The sequence below is a fragment of the Prionailurus bengalensis genome, chromosome B2, assembly GCF_016509475.1.
Source record: "Prionailurus bengalensis isolate Pbe53 chromosome B2, Fcat_Pben_1.1_paternal_pri, whole genome shotgun sequence".
Lineage (NCBI taxonomy): Eukaryota > Metazoa > Chordata > Mammalia > Carnivora > Felidae > Prionailurus > Prionailurus bengalensis.
The window spans coordinates 94862406-94875380 of NC_057349.1; the positions used below are offsets into that span (position 1 = coordinate 94862406).

Genomic DNA, 12975 nt, shown 5'->3' on the forward strand with positions numbered 1-12975 from the left:
ATGGGGCTGCATGTTTAAAATGGCATTCACGGAATCTTTTTGCTCTCCTGAAAACCTTGCTCCTCAGGGATTTGGCACAAAATAATTCAAGAGAAATGGTATTTCAGTTGAACAATGGGGCTCACTCAGTTTTGCTATTCGCAAGTTAGAACGCTATTGATTTAAATGGAAAATGGAAAAATTACTCTTAAAAAAGAAACATGGCTTAACTCCCAAACCGTCTCACTTTTACCATCCTTTCCTGAGGTTCTTTTTTTTGTAAGTGGCATTATTCACTCTGACGCCAACAGAATTCAATTCCCAAACTTCTCCCTGTGTAAGTTAAAATGACTTTTTATAGACCTGATTCTTGGTGGGAGAATGATTTGTTTGCTGAGGGAAGGTTAGCTTAAAATAAGTCATCTTATGCTTTCCCTAGAGCAAACTCATTACTTTTTATTGCTTCCTGTTAAAATCAATGGTATTAACTTTGTTTCATAGAAAATGTTTTGTAAGCTCTCTAGCAACAGGAGCTAAAAGTGCTTTTATACTTTATGAAACACTATATAATAACAATAAACAAATGCAAAGTGAAGTCAGGCTCTGAAACTTGGAGGGCAGAACGCTGTTGTTCTCCTTGGCCAGACACCTTCCTTCCATCCCAGCTGCCTCACAGTGACAGTCAGAACACGGGCTTGGGAGTGTCAACTGACCTGAGTCTGAATCTTTGCGTGGCATCAGGGAAGTGAACTGGCCTGCCCATCCCCAGTTTCTTGGAGATAACAACATGTGCTCCTTAGAGGTTGTTGAGAAGACTAAATGAATTATCTACAGTTGTAGCTCAGAATCTGGCATGCAGAAAATGTTAAATAGTCAATACTTACTACTATTCCAAATAATCCCAACATTCTTCAAATGGCAAGAATAAGCTAAATGTGGCTTCTGAACAGCATGACTTGTTAATAGTGAACTTTTAAAATCTAATTTCCATCTGTCACAGCACGTAGCTATTTTCCTAGAATAAGCCTTTAGAATCACTAATTTTAAAATTAGAAAAAAATACTAGTTTTGTCACTATTACTTATATTTTTATATTTATTTATATTTTACTTCAAAATTAATGTTTTGCTTATTTTTATGCTGTCTTTTGATGTTCCAATTCTTTTTGCTTTTTTTACATTCCCACTCTGAAACACATACTATTTTTTAATAACTCCCTGCCTTTCACAGAAGCCCTCCTCGCCTGTTGGGCTGGCTCTTAACACTCAGCTGAGTTTGCTAAACTTTGGACAACTTGTTTGTTTCAAGTTTCCCAAATTTATTTCCCACTTTCCACACCCCCCCCCCCCAAAAGATGCCCAAGCCCCGTAAGGCATGAAACACGAGTCAGCGTTGTCTCAGCTACTGAGAAACAAGAGGTCACGTGCCCGGCATTAGCTAGAGACAGCTGAAGGAACAACTTCAGTGTCCAAAAACACCGAGCTTCCTTCTATGCGTAGCATGTAGTGTAGATTAATTTTTTATGCAGAAGAGAGCCATTTTTCATTAATGACACGGAAGCACTAAAACAAAGACAGGCTGAGTGCTAAAAACTTCATCAGTCTAAAAGGATCGAATTTTCAGCAAAAAAGGAAAAAGCAGAGAGACAGGTTAGTGAAAGTCTGGATGAAGTAAAGATAAGCTGGTATTTCCTTACAAAAATCAGTCATGTCAGCACCATCTGTCGTTTCTGCCAAATGCTCCATAAATGCTGAGATAGGAGCAAAGACCACTTCGGGGCTGTCCTAAGATGGCTACGTTGGTGTGCTAAGTGTGTTACGTTACTAACAAGGACTTTAGACATTGATAGTGCTTTTCACCTAATAATTGCTTCCTAAGGATTCTATTTCAAAACTTCTAACACAAGTTTAAATGCATTCAGAATAGGGCCAAATGGTCAGCATCTCTTTTGTTGCTGTTCACCTTAACAATAGGAAATGAAGGATCTGAACTTTCACAGAAAAGTGAAAGAACCAAAGAGAGACGGAACAGAAGAAAGAAAACAGAGGGGAAAGGGAGGGCGTTTAGAGTCTTCAGACCGCAGAGATGTCCCAACTGTGAGCCTGCGCTGTGTGCTAGGTCACAGCACTGCTGATAAGCCCTGAAACTGTGCACTGGCGACCTCACAGAGACCATCTAGCAGGAATGACGGCGCAGAGTGGGGCACCTGATACATGCTACATGCTTGCTTTGTAACTAAATATGTAACACTTACCCAATCCCACAGTTTAGACTGAGACTTACATATATTTGTTGACAGTGTGAGACAACAGAAGCAACCAAATTTTAAAATAGTGGTCTCAGACTTTTCCAGTAAAAACATTTAGAAATATAAGTTAAATATTTATACTGAACACCAAGATAAATATGCATAAAAGTATGTTGAAAACCATCATTTATATTTTTAATGTATAAATGAAATTTTAATAAAAGTTTTTTAAGTCCACATATTTGAAACAAGAGCAAATCTAAGGCCTGATACTTAACTATAATATAGAAAATTTGTAAAAATTTATTCTGAATTTAGTTGATATGAAGTAACTTTATATATATGTTGACTCCTGAACAACGTGGGGGTTAGGGATACCAACAACCCACTGCAGTCAAAAATCCACATATAATTTTTGACTCCCTTGAAATTTTACTAACATTCCACTGTTGACTAGGCGCCTTACTGATAACATAACCAACCCATTAACACATATTTTGTATCTTGTACGTATTATATACTGTATCCTTAGAATAAAGTAAGCTAGAGAAAAGTGAATATTAAGAAAGTCATAAAAGAAAATACACTTATAGTACAATACTGTATTTATTATTAAAAAAGAAAACCCAAATATCCACGTTTAGTGGACCTGCAGAGTTCAAATCTGGGTTGTTCAAAGGTCAACTGCATATTCAAATTGGATAATAAACTTAGGAAATGAAATATATATATAATTTTGAAAATTCTTAATTAAATACAGAAAATATAACTACGAAAATCCAGACACAAATCATTTGCTTCCAAGGTTCAGGATGATTAATTTCAACTAATCTGCAGGCATGAATCACATTAAGAATCACAGGAGTCAAGACCCAGCTGTCTTTTCTCCTGCAGACTATTAAATTGTCACGCCAGCCTGGTGTCCTAAGTGGTTCTTCACTTTTGATCTTAAACAAGGAACAGAAAAAGAGAAAGAAAAACTTCTGCCCATACAATATACACAACTGGAGAAACATGGTCTGTACTTATTCATCATTCTCAGGGTTTCATAAAGGATAAAAATTTAACTAAAAAAACTTTAGGAGGCCAGAAAAGAGAAGATTCAAAATGCTTACAGGAACATGACCAGTGACTGATGGAGGATGGCTTATAAAGCAGGGCCACCTGAGCACCATGAGCCATAAACAACATCATCATTCAAGACAAACTGGTACCCACCTTCTAGGAGTCTATATGAAAGAAAAAAATTATCTCACGCTTGTTAAAATGGTAAAGAAGGCTTTATTCAGGACTCCCGAGAGAGGTGTTAAGACTACAGCAATAAGAGAGAGAGAGAGATCAGGCTTAACTCCAAATACAAACAAGGGAGCTGGGGATTTATAGCCAATGAGCAGAATGGACAGAGGGGTGGTCACTAAGAGGACACATGGAGTAGGGGGGATGCTAGTGAAAACAACCTACTAATATTCGTGGTGAAGGCAGGTCAAGGTAATCAGATATCACATAGGGGAGGAATGAGGAATTTGATCAGATATTAAGGGTAATCAGATATGGAGGGTAGGGGATTCTCTTTAAACCGATTTAGTGAGATTCTTGCTACAACTGAGCTGTGGTGGCCCAACAAAGGAGAGGAGGCTGAGGAACCAAGGCTGAGGATTGGTTGAGAAGAGGACTTAGGGAAGTCTGACTAACATCTGGCCTAGGACAGACTCCTTGTTATCTGTCAGGCACTGTTCTAGGTGCTGGGCACTCCAGGGAGCAAGACAAAGTCCCTGATCTCATGCAGCTCACAAACACTCACACAAAGTGTTTCTGTTGTTGTTGTTTGTTTTTGCACAGTGAAAAAAAGAAATAAGAATAGGGGAAAGGAAGAGAAAAGCCAACTGCAGAAGAAAAGGTGTCAACCCTGTGGTAACTGATAGGGCAAAAATCCCTCCTCCCCCAGAGAAAGAAGATAGCAACTCAGAACATGTCTCTGGCAGCCAGAATATCACACAGAAGGGAGTGTGATATATATATTTATTTTTTTTATGTTTATTTATTTTTGAGAGACAGAGACAGAGTGTGAGCGGGGGAGGGGCAGAGAGAGAGAGAGACACAGAATCAAACCAAGCTCCAGGCTCTGAGCTGTCAGCACAGAGCCTGACGTGGGGCTCAAACTCGTGAACCCGAAGATCATGACCTGAGCTGAAGTCAGATGCTCAACCGACTGAGCCACTCAGGCGCCCCATGGAGGGGAGGGGGTGTGATATTCTTTGAAAGACATTTGCTTAGCTGTTTGGAACACCTAGGAAATTGCATAAACAAGCTTCTAAGGCCTAGATGATCTGTCTCGTGCTATTTCTACACAATGGTAAATGGGGGAGGCAGAGGAGTTTCCTGCTCAGAAAGGTCAGGAAAGGAGCAGTCACCAACCTGAAGTGCAGTTCCTGTGGAAAGGCCATGGGCGCCTTTCCAGATGTGTTCATATTATTAAGTAAAAATACTACACATGTAAATGGCGGAAATGAAGTTCTCCAAAGAGAGGCAAAGGGTAACAGGTTGAGAGATCAGGCAGAGTGGTGAGCAGGAAAATGGTCAGCAGGTTGGGGAAGAGAAACAGAAATTTACACGACAAATGTAAATGACAAAGGAATCCAGTTTCAAAGGAACTCCTTTAACTCTCAATATTCTAAGACTTTTTTTCCATCCTGTATTTACGTAGTTTTGTCTTCTCTATGTGTTTTCCCTATGACAGTATGTAGCCATTGGCCACTTTTTTGTGCTTTTTGTGATTCTCATTTTGAAATGCACAGGGGTAGAGGATTTTCTTGGGAGACAAAGTTCACAGAAAAGTTACAAAGTGCTACCTAAGTGAAATTATTTAGTTTTTCTGACAAGCAATTTAGCCCTGCCCTAATAAACAAAGAATTAATTTACATGAAAATGCTGAGAATTCTCCCTGCCTTTAAGGTAAAAAGGATTACAATCATAGCAAAAAGGCTTTAGGTTATAAAAGGGATATAAATTTCAGCAATATAAAATGAAAGATTTCAGAGGTGTCTGAGTGGCTCAGTCCCTTTTAAGCCTCTGACTCTTGATTTCAGCTCAGGTCATTATGTTCTGGTTCACTCTGTGGGACTGAGAGCCCCGTGTCGGGTTCTGTGCTGACAGCATGGAGCCTGCTTGGGATTCTCTCTCTCCCTGTCTCTCTGCTCCTCCCCTGTGGGTGCATGTGCGCTCGCTCGCTCGCTCTCTCCCTCTCTCTCTCTCAAAAATAAATAAATAAATAAATAAATAAATAAATAAATAAATAAATAAATAAATAAAATTTTTTTAAAATGAAGGATTTTATAACATTGGATTCAGTTTTCAGTCACCGGGTATCCAAGTCTAACTCATCTAATAGTTAACTAGCACATTTAGCATTTAAGTTAAATGTTAACTATTCTTTCCCTAGTTTAAAAGTATAACAAAAATGAAAGAGTAGGTAAGGAAAGAGCAAGAAAAAGATCCCTGGCAGTAGTCATGGTTACCAACTGGGCATATAAACTCCCCAAATTTCAATTATCAACCTATACAATTAGACCATTTCCCACATAGTCTCACACTTAGAGGCACACCTATTTACGTTTTTGTCAATGAAAGGACCTTTTTTTTATTATGAATCTGGTTTTGCAGAAAATAAGTCAACAACAAGATCTATGTGTAGAGTAGCTTTGATACTGAAGATAACCATTTATCCTAGGATATTCTCTATCTATTTTACAGTGTTACCCAAAACCAAAGTGTCCGGATTCCAAGTCTTCCTCTTTCAGGCAAGAAACGAAGGAAAAAAGAAAGGAGGACTCCTTGAGAAACTACTATATGCCAGGAACTCTGCTAAGCCCAGCCCCATACCTCTTCATTATTCCTCACAATTCCTCATGAAGTAGGTATTACTTCCCCATCTGTAGTCATGGAAATAATGGAAACATTGAGAGAAAACATTCCCATGCCTGGTCCACCAGTTATTTAGTTATAGAGCTGAGACTGAAATTCAAATCTGATTTGAAAGTGTTCTGGTTATTGTTCCAATATATCCAACTATAATTAATAGAGGTTATTTAAAAATTTTTAATGATCACTATCTCAATATGCTATGTGTTTCCTTTTATAAACTAAATATGCTTTACTTAATGTCTTCAACAGTTCAACTGACACATAGTACTTGTTTCTTTAAATAGTCATAATCCTATCACTGACTCATAATGAACAAGCAATTAATTTAAAAAAACCAAAACACAAAAAAACAAGATCTCTTTGATCTTGTCCTATGCAACTGAGTTTGAACCCAAGGATGGAAATGGATTTCCATGTCATTGTATTAGCAATGGCCAATCACTGTAACTGTGGAGAGCTTTCAGAATCCCAGGATTGCCATTTGAAAGAGTAACTACTCTGAGGTTTACGTTACCCACAAACTTAATGCTAGTAAATCAATAATTAAAAAAAGATGGCAGGTCCAGCTACCCCCAGAATTTAGCAGCTATTAGTGGAAAACATTCTCTAATGCGTTCAGTATGCACATCAGTGTATAAATCAACAGCTTCAAATCCACCTATCCTATTATACACTTCAAAGTCTATAGGCTATCACATATTTTTCTAAGTGCCTCAATGAATGCCAAACACTGGTCAGTTTAATAATCTTACCAGAAAATGAAATCAGGTTAGTGTTGTAAGACTTGTGAACTCTATTCTTCTCCATGTGCTTTTTCCATGAGGTCACCGGGATGGTGTTTTTGATAGGTCAACTTGGCTAGTCTAATGTCCTGAGTTAATGAATAAGATACTAATCTAGGTGTTATTGTGAACGTATTTTGTAGATGTGATTAAAGACCATGATCAGCTGACTTTAAGCAAAGGAGACTATCCTAGATAATCTAGGTGGGCCTGATTCAATCAGTGGAGCTGAGGCTTCTCTGAAAACGCAGAAATACTACCTGTGGACAGCAGCTTCAGCCTGTGCCTGAGAGTTCCAGCCTGTTCTTCCTGATGGCCTGCCCTAATGATTTCAGACTTACCTACCTAGTCCCACAATCACATAAGCCCATTTCTTGAAATACACGTCTTAATGTAGATCTCCTACTGGCTCTGCTTCTCTGGTTAAACCCTGACAGACACCTTCACAAGCCATAAATAGCTCACAAATACAAAACACCTAGGGATAACTTTAACAAGTAATATGTGGTTAGGGGGCACGCGGCTGGGTCAGTCAGTAGAACATGCAACTCTTGATCTTGGGGCTGTGAGTTCAAGACCCACATTGGGTGTAGAGCTTACATAAAAGTAGGAAAAAAAAAAAAAGACCAAGAACAAAAGAAATATGTGGTTCCACCGAGAGATCTAATATCAAATAAATTTATAGGTTTATACACAGTCCTAGTCAAACATACAGCTGTTCAGATCATGACAAAATAACCTTAAAGCTCCTCTGGATGAATTAAAAAGAAAAAGAACAATTTAGAAAATAATAATTGCTAACATTTACTGAATGCTTACTCTGCCCTAGGCTCTTTACCCAAGTTGCAAAAAACAAACCCAAAAAACAAAAAAACAAAACCACCTAAGAAGCAGAGAAGACAAGGTAATTCAAGGAAAAGATCAAATTGGGAGGGCAGGCCACGGCCTGGCTTATTTTGTAAATAGGATCTTCCTATCTGAATGCATCATAGCCATTTATGGTTTCTTAGATGTGTCCCTTTTTTCTCCTTCATGTTCATCCAGGGCTACAGTGTCTGGAATTTCATTCGTGATGGCCTAGTGAATCTCTGCACTGTCTTCCCTCCAGAATCTCAGTCTCTGGGTCCTACAGTCTGTTTTCTTTTTCATGTTTATTTATTTTTTTGAGAGAGAGAGAGAGACAGAGCGTGAGCTGGGGCGGGGCAGAGAGAGAGGGAGACACAGAATCAGAAACAGGCTCCAGGTTCTGAGCTGTCAGCACAGAGCCTGACACGGGGCTTGAACCCACAAACCTGTGAGATCATGACCTGAGCTGAAGTTGGAGGCTCAACCGACTGAGCCACCCAGGCGCCACCCCCACAGGCCGTTTTCTAATTCCTCAGTAAAGAGGCAATGATAAATCATGGAATAAAAAGTATATAAGGTGAAAACAAACAGATAAGGACTGAGAGGTTTGGAAGAAAACAAGGTTTCCTCCAGTTCTGTCAGCCCTTGGAAGTTTCACTCACTGCATTACTATTATTAAAGTGGACACAGCAATCCAAGCTCAGAGTACCAGGAAGAAATTCTCTTCTCTGTATTTAGAGTAAATTAAGCGACCTGTGTTTTTTGTAACCTGTATCATTTAATAACAAGTCTATCTAATAATTTAAAGATATAACAAGGTCATAAATAGGAAATGAAACCAGCACTCTCTGGAGGGAGGTCGCTGTAACTGGAATTTTTAATAAACTGGAGAAAGGCTAAGTCCTTCCCACCATCTTGGACTCACACAGGAACACTGTCAGGATGACAGCACAGAAACAGCTAGTCACTGCTCCTTTCGGATTTCATTCTTCAGAGGTCCACTTCTGGGTACACCTAGACTCGCAACTCAAGTGAATAATTCTTGGGTGCTGGCTTTGCTCCTGTCAAAGAATGTGAAAACTAATGTGGCTGATCCAATTTTCTTTTGAGATCAAAATGGGTGCATCTTCTTTTTTTTTAACAGAAAAACAAGAAACCAAACCCACACGTATCTTCATGAAATGGATATATATTTCACACCTGAATAAATCTGTGGACTTCATGCTGCTGTATCTGTGAATGGCGCTCTGCAGTATCTAAGAATGTCAGGATGTCGATCTTGCTCAGGGACGTTTAAAAATGATGCAATGCCCGATCAATAAGAAAAAAAAAACTGTATATTTTCTTATAATGTAATACAAAATTAGGTACCAATAATGAAGTAATCTAATTAATAATTAGAAATGTACTCAATATTATATAGTTTGAAAATCTGTGTCACCATACCTAAAATATATTTATTTTACATTAACCATAACACAGGGTGATTAGTTTAGTGTCCTTATCTGAGTTCCAGCATATCTGTAGAGCTGTTGGGTCTGGGAATTCTCAGCATAGTACATTAAGCAGCTGGAAAGCTTTAATGCTCGAGGATGGTGCTGGCATGACACAGATGTTCAAAGGGAACAACATTTAAAATGAGCCACCTCCACAATTTGTAACTAGCTGGTATATGCTTGCTATCATGATGTAGAAGGCTTTCCAGGAAGCGAAACTAGCTGTTATTGTGCATGCTGCTCAGTGCTAAGAAACTATAAGAACCTGTTAACCGGGCAAATTCTCACTGGTCTCTTACCTTAGCCTGTGACAGTCTGCACCATTACATCTAGACAATTATAATGCTTTACAAACCAAAGGGCTAGTTTCTCCTTAACACTCTTCAACTGCAATATGCACAGGACATTTTCACATTCATATGCAAAGCATATGGTTAACCTCAATCTATGGAGAAAATGCTAAAGCCAACAAAAAGCTTCATTCAATTTTTCTTCATTTTATGGAACAATACTGAAAGAAAAAATATGAACTGAGATGATGTGGTTGAATGGAAGGTTTCTTGGGAAATCAATTAGAAGACCAAAATAATTGCTTTTTTAATTGAGCTTTCTGGAATAATTACCTATTTGAAAGATAACTTACCAGTGATGCCATTGGATTCCTGCTGTAGGTCACAGTACCAGAGTCGGTTTACTGGATCACATCCCTCCCTTATTGATAATAAGACATAGCGACCATCGTCAGACAACTAGGAAGGAAATAAAAACAGTGCAGGGAGGGGACTGATTAGAAAATATTTTCTGCGAAAGCACAGTTAAGTAAAAACTAAAAGTTAACCTCAAATGCAATATGTTCATTCCAAATTTATGTGTGGCTAAGAAAGTTAGAAAAAAAAAGATGAACATCAACTTTAACTTATTTTACTCTTACATCACAGTTTAAAAAACAGTGAAATATTTAAGTAGAAAATATCAATAGATAAAACCGAATGTCATGACTCAATGTGATTTTGATTTAAATTTATAGTCTATTCTTTAACTGAAAATACACGCAATCTGTCATTTTGAATATCAGTATCTCTGACTTTGAAATTTTGTCACGGGTTACAGATATTAAAATTGTTGTGAATGAGTAAGAATTAGCAAAATGGGCATGATGCAGTTTATCTGTGGTGCACACTGCTGGCATCAGCTAGTTGCTGTGGAACAACTCTTTCTGTGTACCTAGTTACCTCTACAGCAAGATGTCGAAGATCAAAAGCCTATGCTTCTGTGGATTTCCTTTACAGAATCAAATAGAATCTCAGGCAGCAAAAAGAATCTTGGTAAACTCATAAAACAAACGATATATTATGATTTTGAGTTGTCAAATTGATATAAGTGGTATCAAACTCTCTCTCTCTCTCTACACACACACACACACACACACACATCCTTTTGTAACTCACTTTTTTCAACAGAATTAAAAAAATTAGTCCATGTCAATATATGTATATTTAATTCATTTGTTTTAACTGCTATGCAGTATTTCAATCTAGAAACATACCATAATTAATTGATCCATTTTCCCACGAATAGATGTTTTATTTCTATTTTCTTCCTATCACAAGCCACACTTCAGAGAAGTTTTGAACATGTTTACTTGTGGCCTTATGTGTGTTTCCAGGTGTATAACTAGAAGTAAACTTGCTCAGTGGTAAGACACTCACATACTCAACTTCCTTAGATGTGGCCAAATAATTTTCCAAGATGATTGTACCAACTTATATCTTACATTTCACAGTGAGTAACAGTTCCTGTTTTCCATATCTTACTGTGATGGCTAATTTTACATATCAACTTGGCTAGACCACGGTACCCAGGTACTTTGTCAAACATTACTCTGGATGTTTCTGTGAAGGTGTTTTTGTTTTTGTTGTTATTTATTTATTTTTGAGAGAGAGGGAGACACAGAATCCAAAGCAGGTTCCAGACTCAGCTGTCAGCACAGAAGCTGATGCGGGGCTTGAACCCATGAACTGTGAAATCATGACCTGACCTGAAGCCAGAGACTCAACTGACTGAGCCCCTGTGAATGTGTTTTTTAGATGGGATGAACATTTAAACTGGTGGACTCTTAAAAGGTGATCACCCTTCATAATGTGGGTGTGCCTCATCCAATCAGTCCTGAAGGCCTTAACAGAAAAACAGTGACCTTCCCAAGCAAAAAGGAATTCTGCCTTTGCACTCAAACTGAAAACTCAGGATTTCCAGCCTGCCAACCTACCCTTCACAATCACATTAGCCAATTCTTTAGAAATAAGTCTTTCTCCTATAGGTGTATACACACATTCTGTTGGTTCTGTTTCTCTGGAGAATCTTAACATACTTACCAACAACTGTTAATATGTTTTTTCAACAAATAGTTGCTAAGCAGCCATTATGTGCAAGACATTTAAAGATATATCAGTGAACAAATCAGGGAAAAAAAGTTACATTCTACTGGAGAAGATAAGTATGGAATTATGTAGCATATTATAAAATGATGAATGCCATGGAGAACATGAACAGGTGTAGGTAAGGGAGGCAGGATGTGGGGAGAGGAACTGTAACTTTTTAAATATGGTAGTCAAGGTAGGCCTAAGAAAGTGTCTTTCCATTCTGCTCTGCCTTGCATTGTTTCAGACGAGAAGTAATTTTCTATCTTTTTCTCACTGCATGTAATTTTGTGTTTTCTTCTTTCTGGCTGCTCATGAGATTTTTTTTTTTTTAATCTTAAAACTAAGATTTTTATCTTAGGTTTTAATGCAAATTAATAATGGGCTTTGCTGTAGTAGCTTGAGATTTGTTGAACATTTTGGATCTGTGGGCTTGTCTATTTTATCAAATCCGTAACGCTTTTGGCCTTTTTTTTTCCTCCTTTATATTTCTGTGTCCCTTCACTTTACTGTAGGACTTCAGATACACAATGTTAGATCACTTAGCACTGCCCCATAGGTCAGTGGGGCTGTGTTCATTTTTGTTTCAGTTTTTTTCTTTTTGGTTTATTTTCAATTGTCCTGTTTTCAAATTCACTGACATTTTTGTAGTATCTAAACTGCTGTTAAGCCCATGCAGAGCATTTTTTGATTCGGATGGTTTATTTTCACATCTAGAAGAATGGTTGATTTTTGATTTTTTTGTTTCTTTGTTCATTATACTGTTTTCTTAAATCCTTTAAAAATTACTTTATAAGTTGTTTTTTAAAATTTTTTAAACATTTTATTTATTTTTGAGAGACAGAGACAGAGCATGAGCAGGGGAGGGTCAGAGAGAGACAGAGACAGAATCCGAAGCAAGCTCCAGGCTCTGAGCTGTCAGCACAGAGCCTGATGCGGGGCTTGAACCCACGAACCGTGAGATAACGACCTGAGCCAAAGTTGGAGGCTTAACTGACTGAGCTACCCAGGTGCCTCTCAATTTTTTTTTTTTAAAGTCTCTGCTCGTTATCCTGCCTGTCACTTCGAGATCTGTTTCATTGGCTACTATTTTCCCTGGTTATAAGTCACATTTTTCTGCTTCTTTACACACTTAGCAACTTTTTAAAATTGGATTCTACACATTTTGAATGTGGTCTGGATTTTTTTAGTGTTTTGTTTTTGTATTCCTTTAAAAAGTTTTGAGGCAGTTAATGTGTTAATGGGTCAGCTCAATCACTCGGAACTTGTTTTCAAGCTTTGCTGGG

At 37.9% G+C, this 12975-nt stretch overlaps 1 protein-coding gene across 1 annotated transcript in view; it reads right to left on the minus strand.

Moving 5' to 3' along the window:
* The window catches only part of LOC122489810 (prolyl endopeptidase), a 119463-nt gene that overhangs the window by 58380 nt on the left and 48108 nt on the right, over positions 1–12975 (minus strand). Inside the window, exon 7 of the mRNA XM_043592028.1 lies at positions 9916–10021. Coding sequence (XP_043447963.1) covers positions 9916–10021 — 106 coding nt within the window. The remainder of the gene's footprint in view (positions 1–9915; positions 10022–12975) is intronic.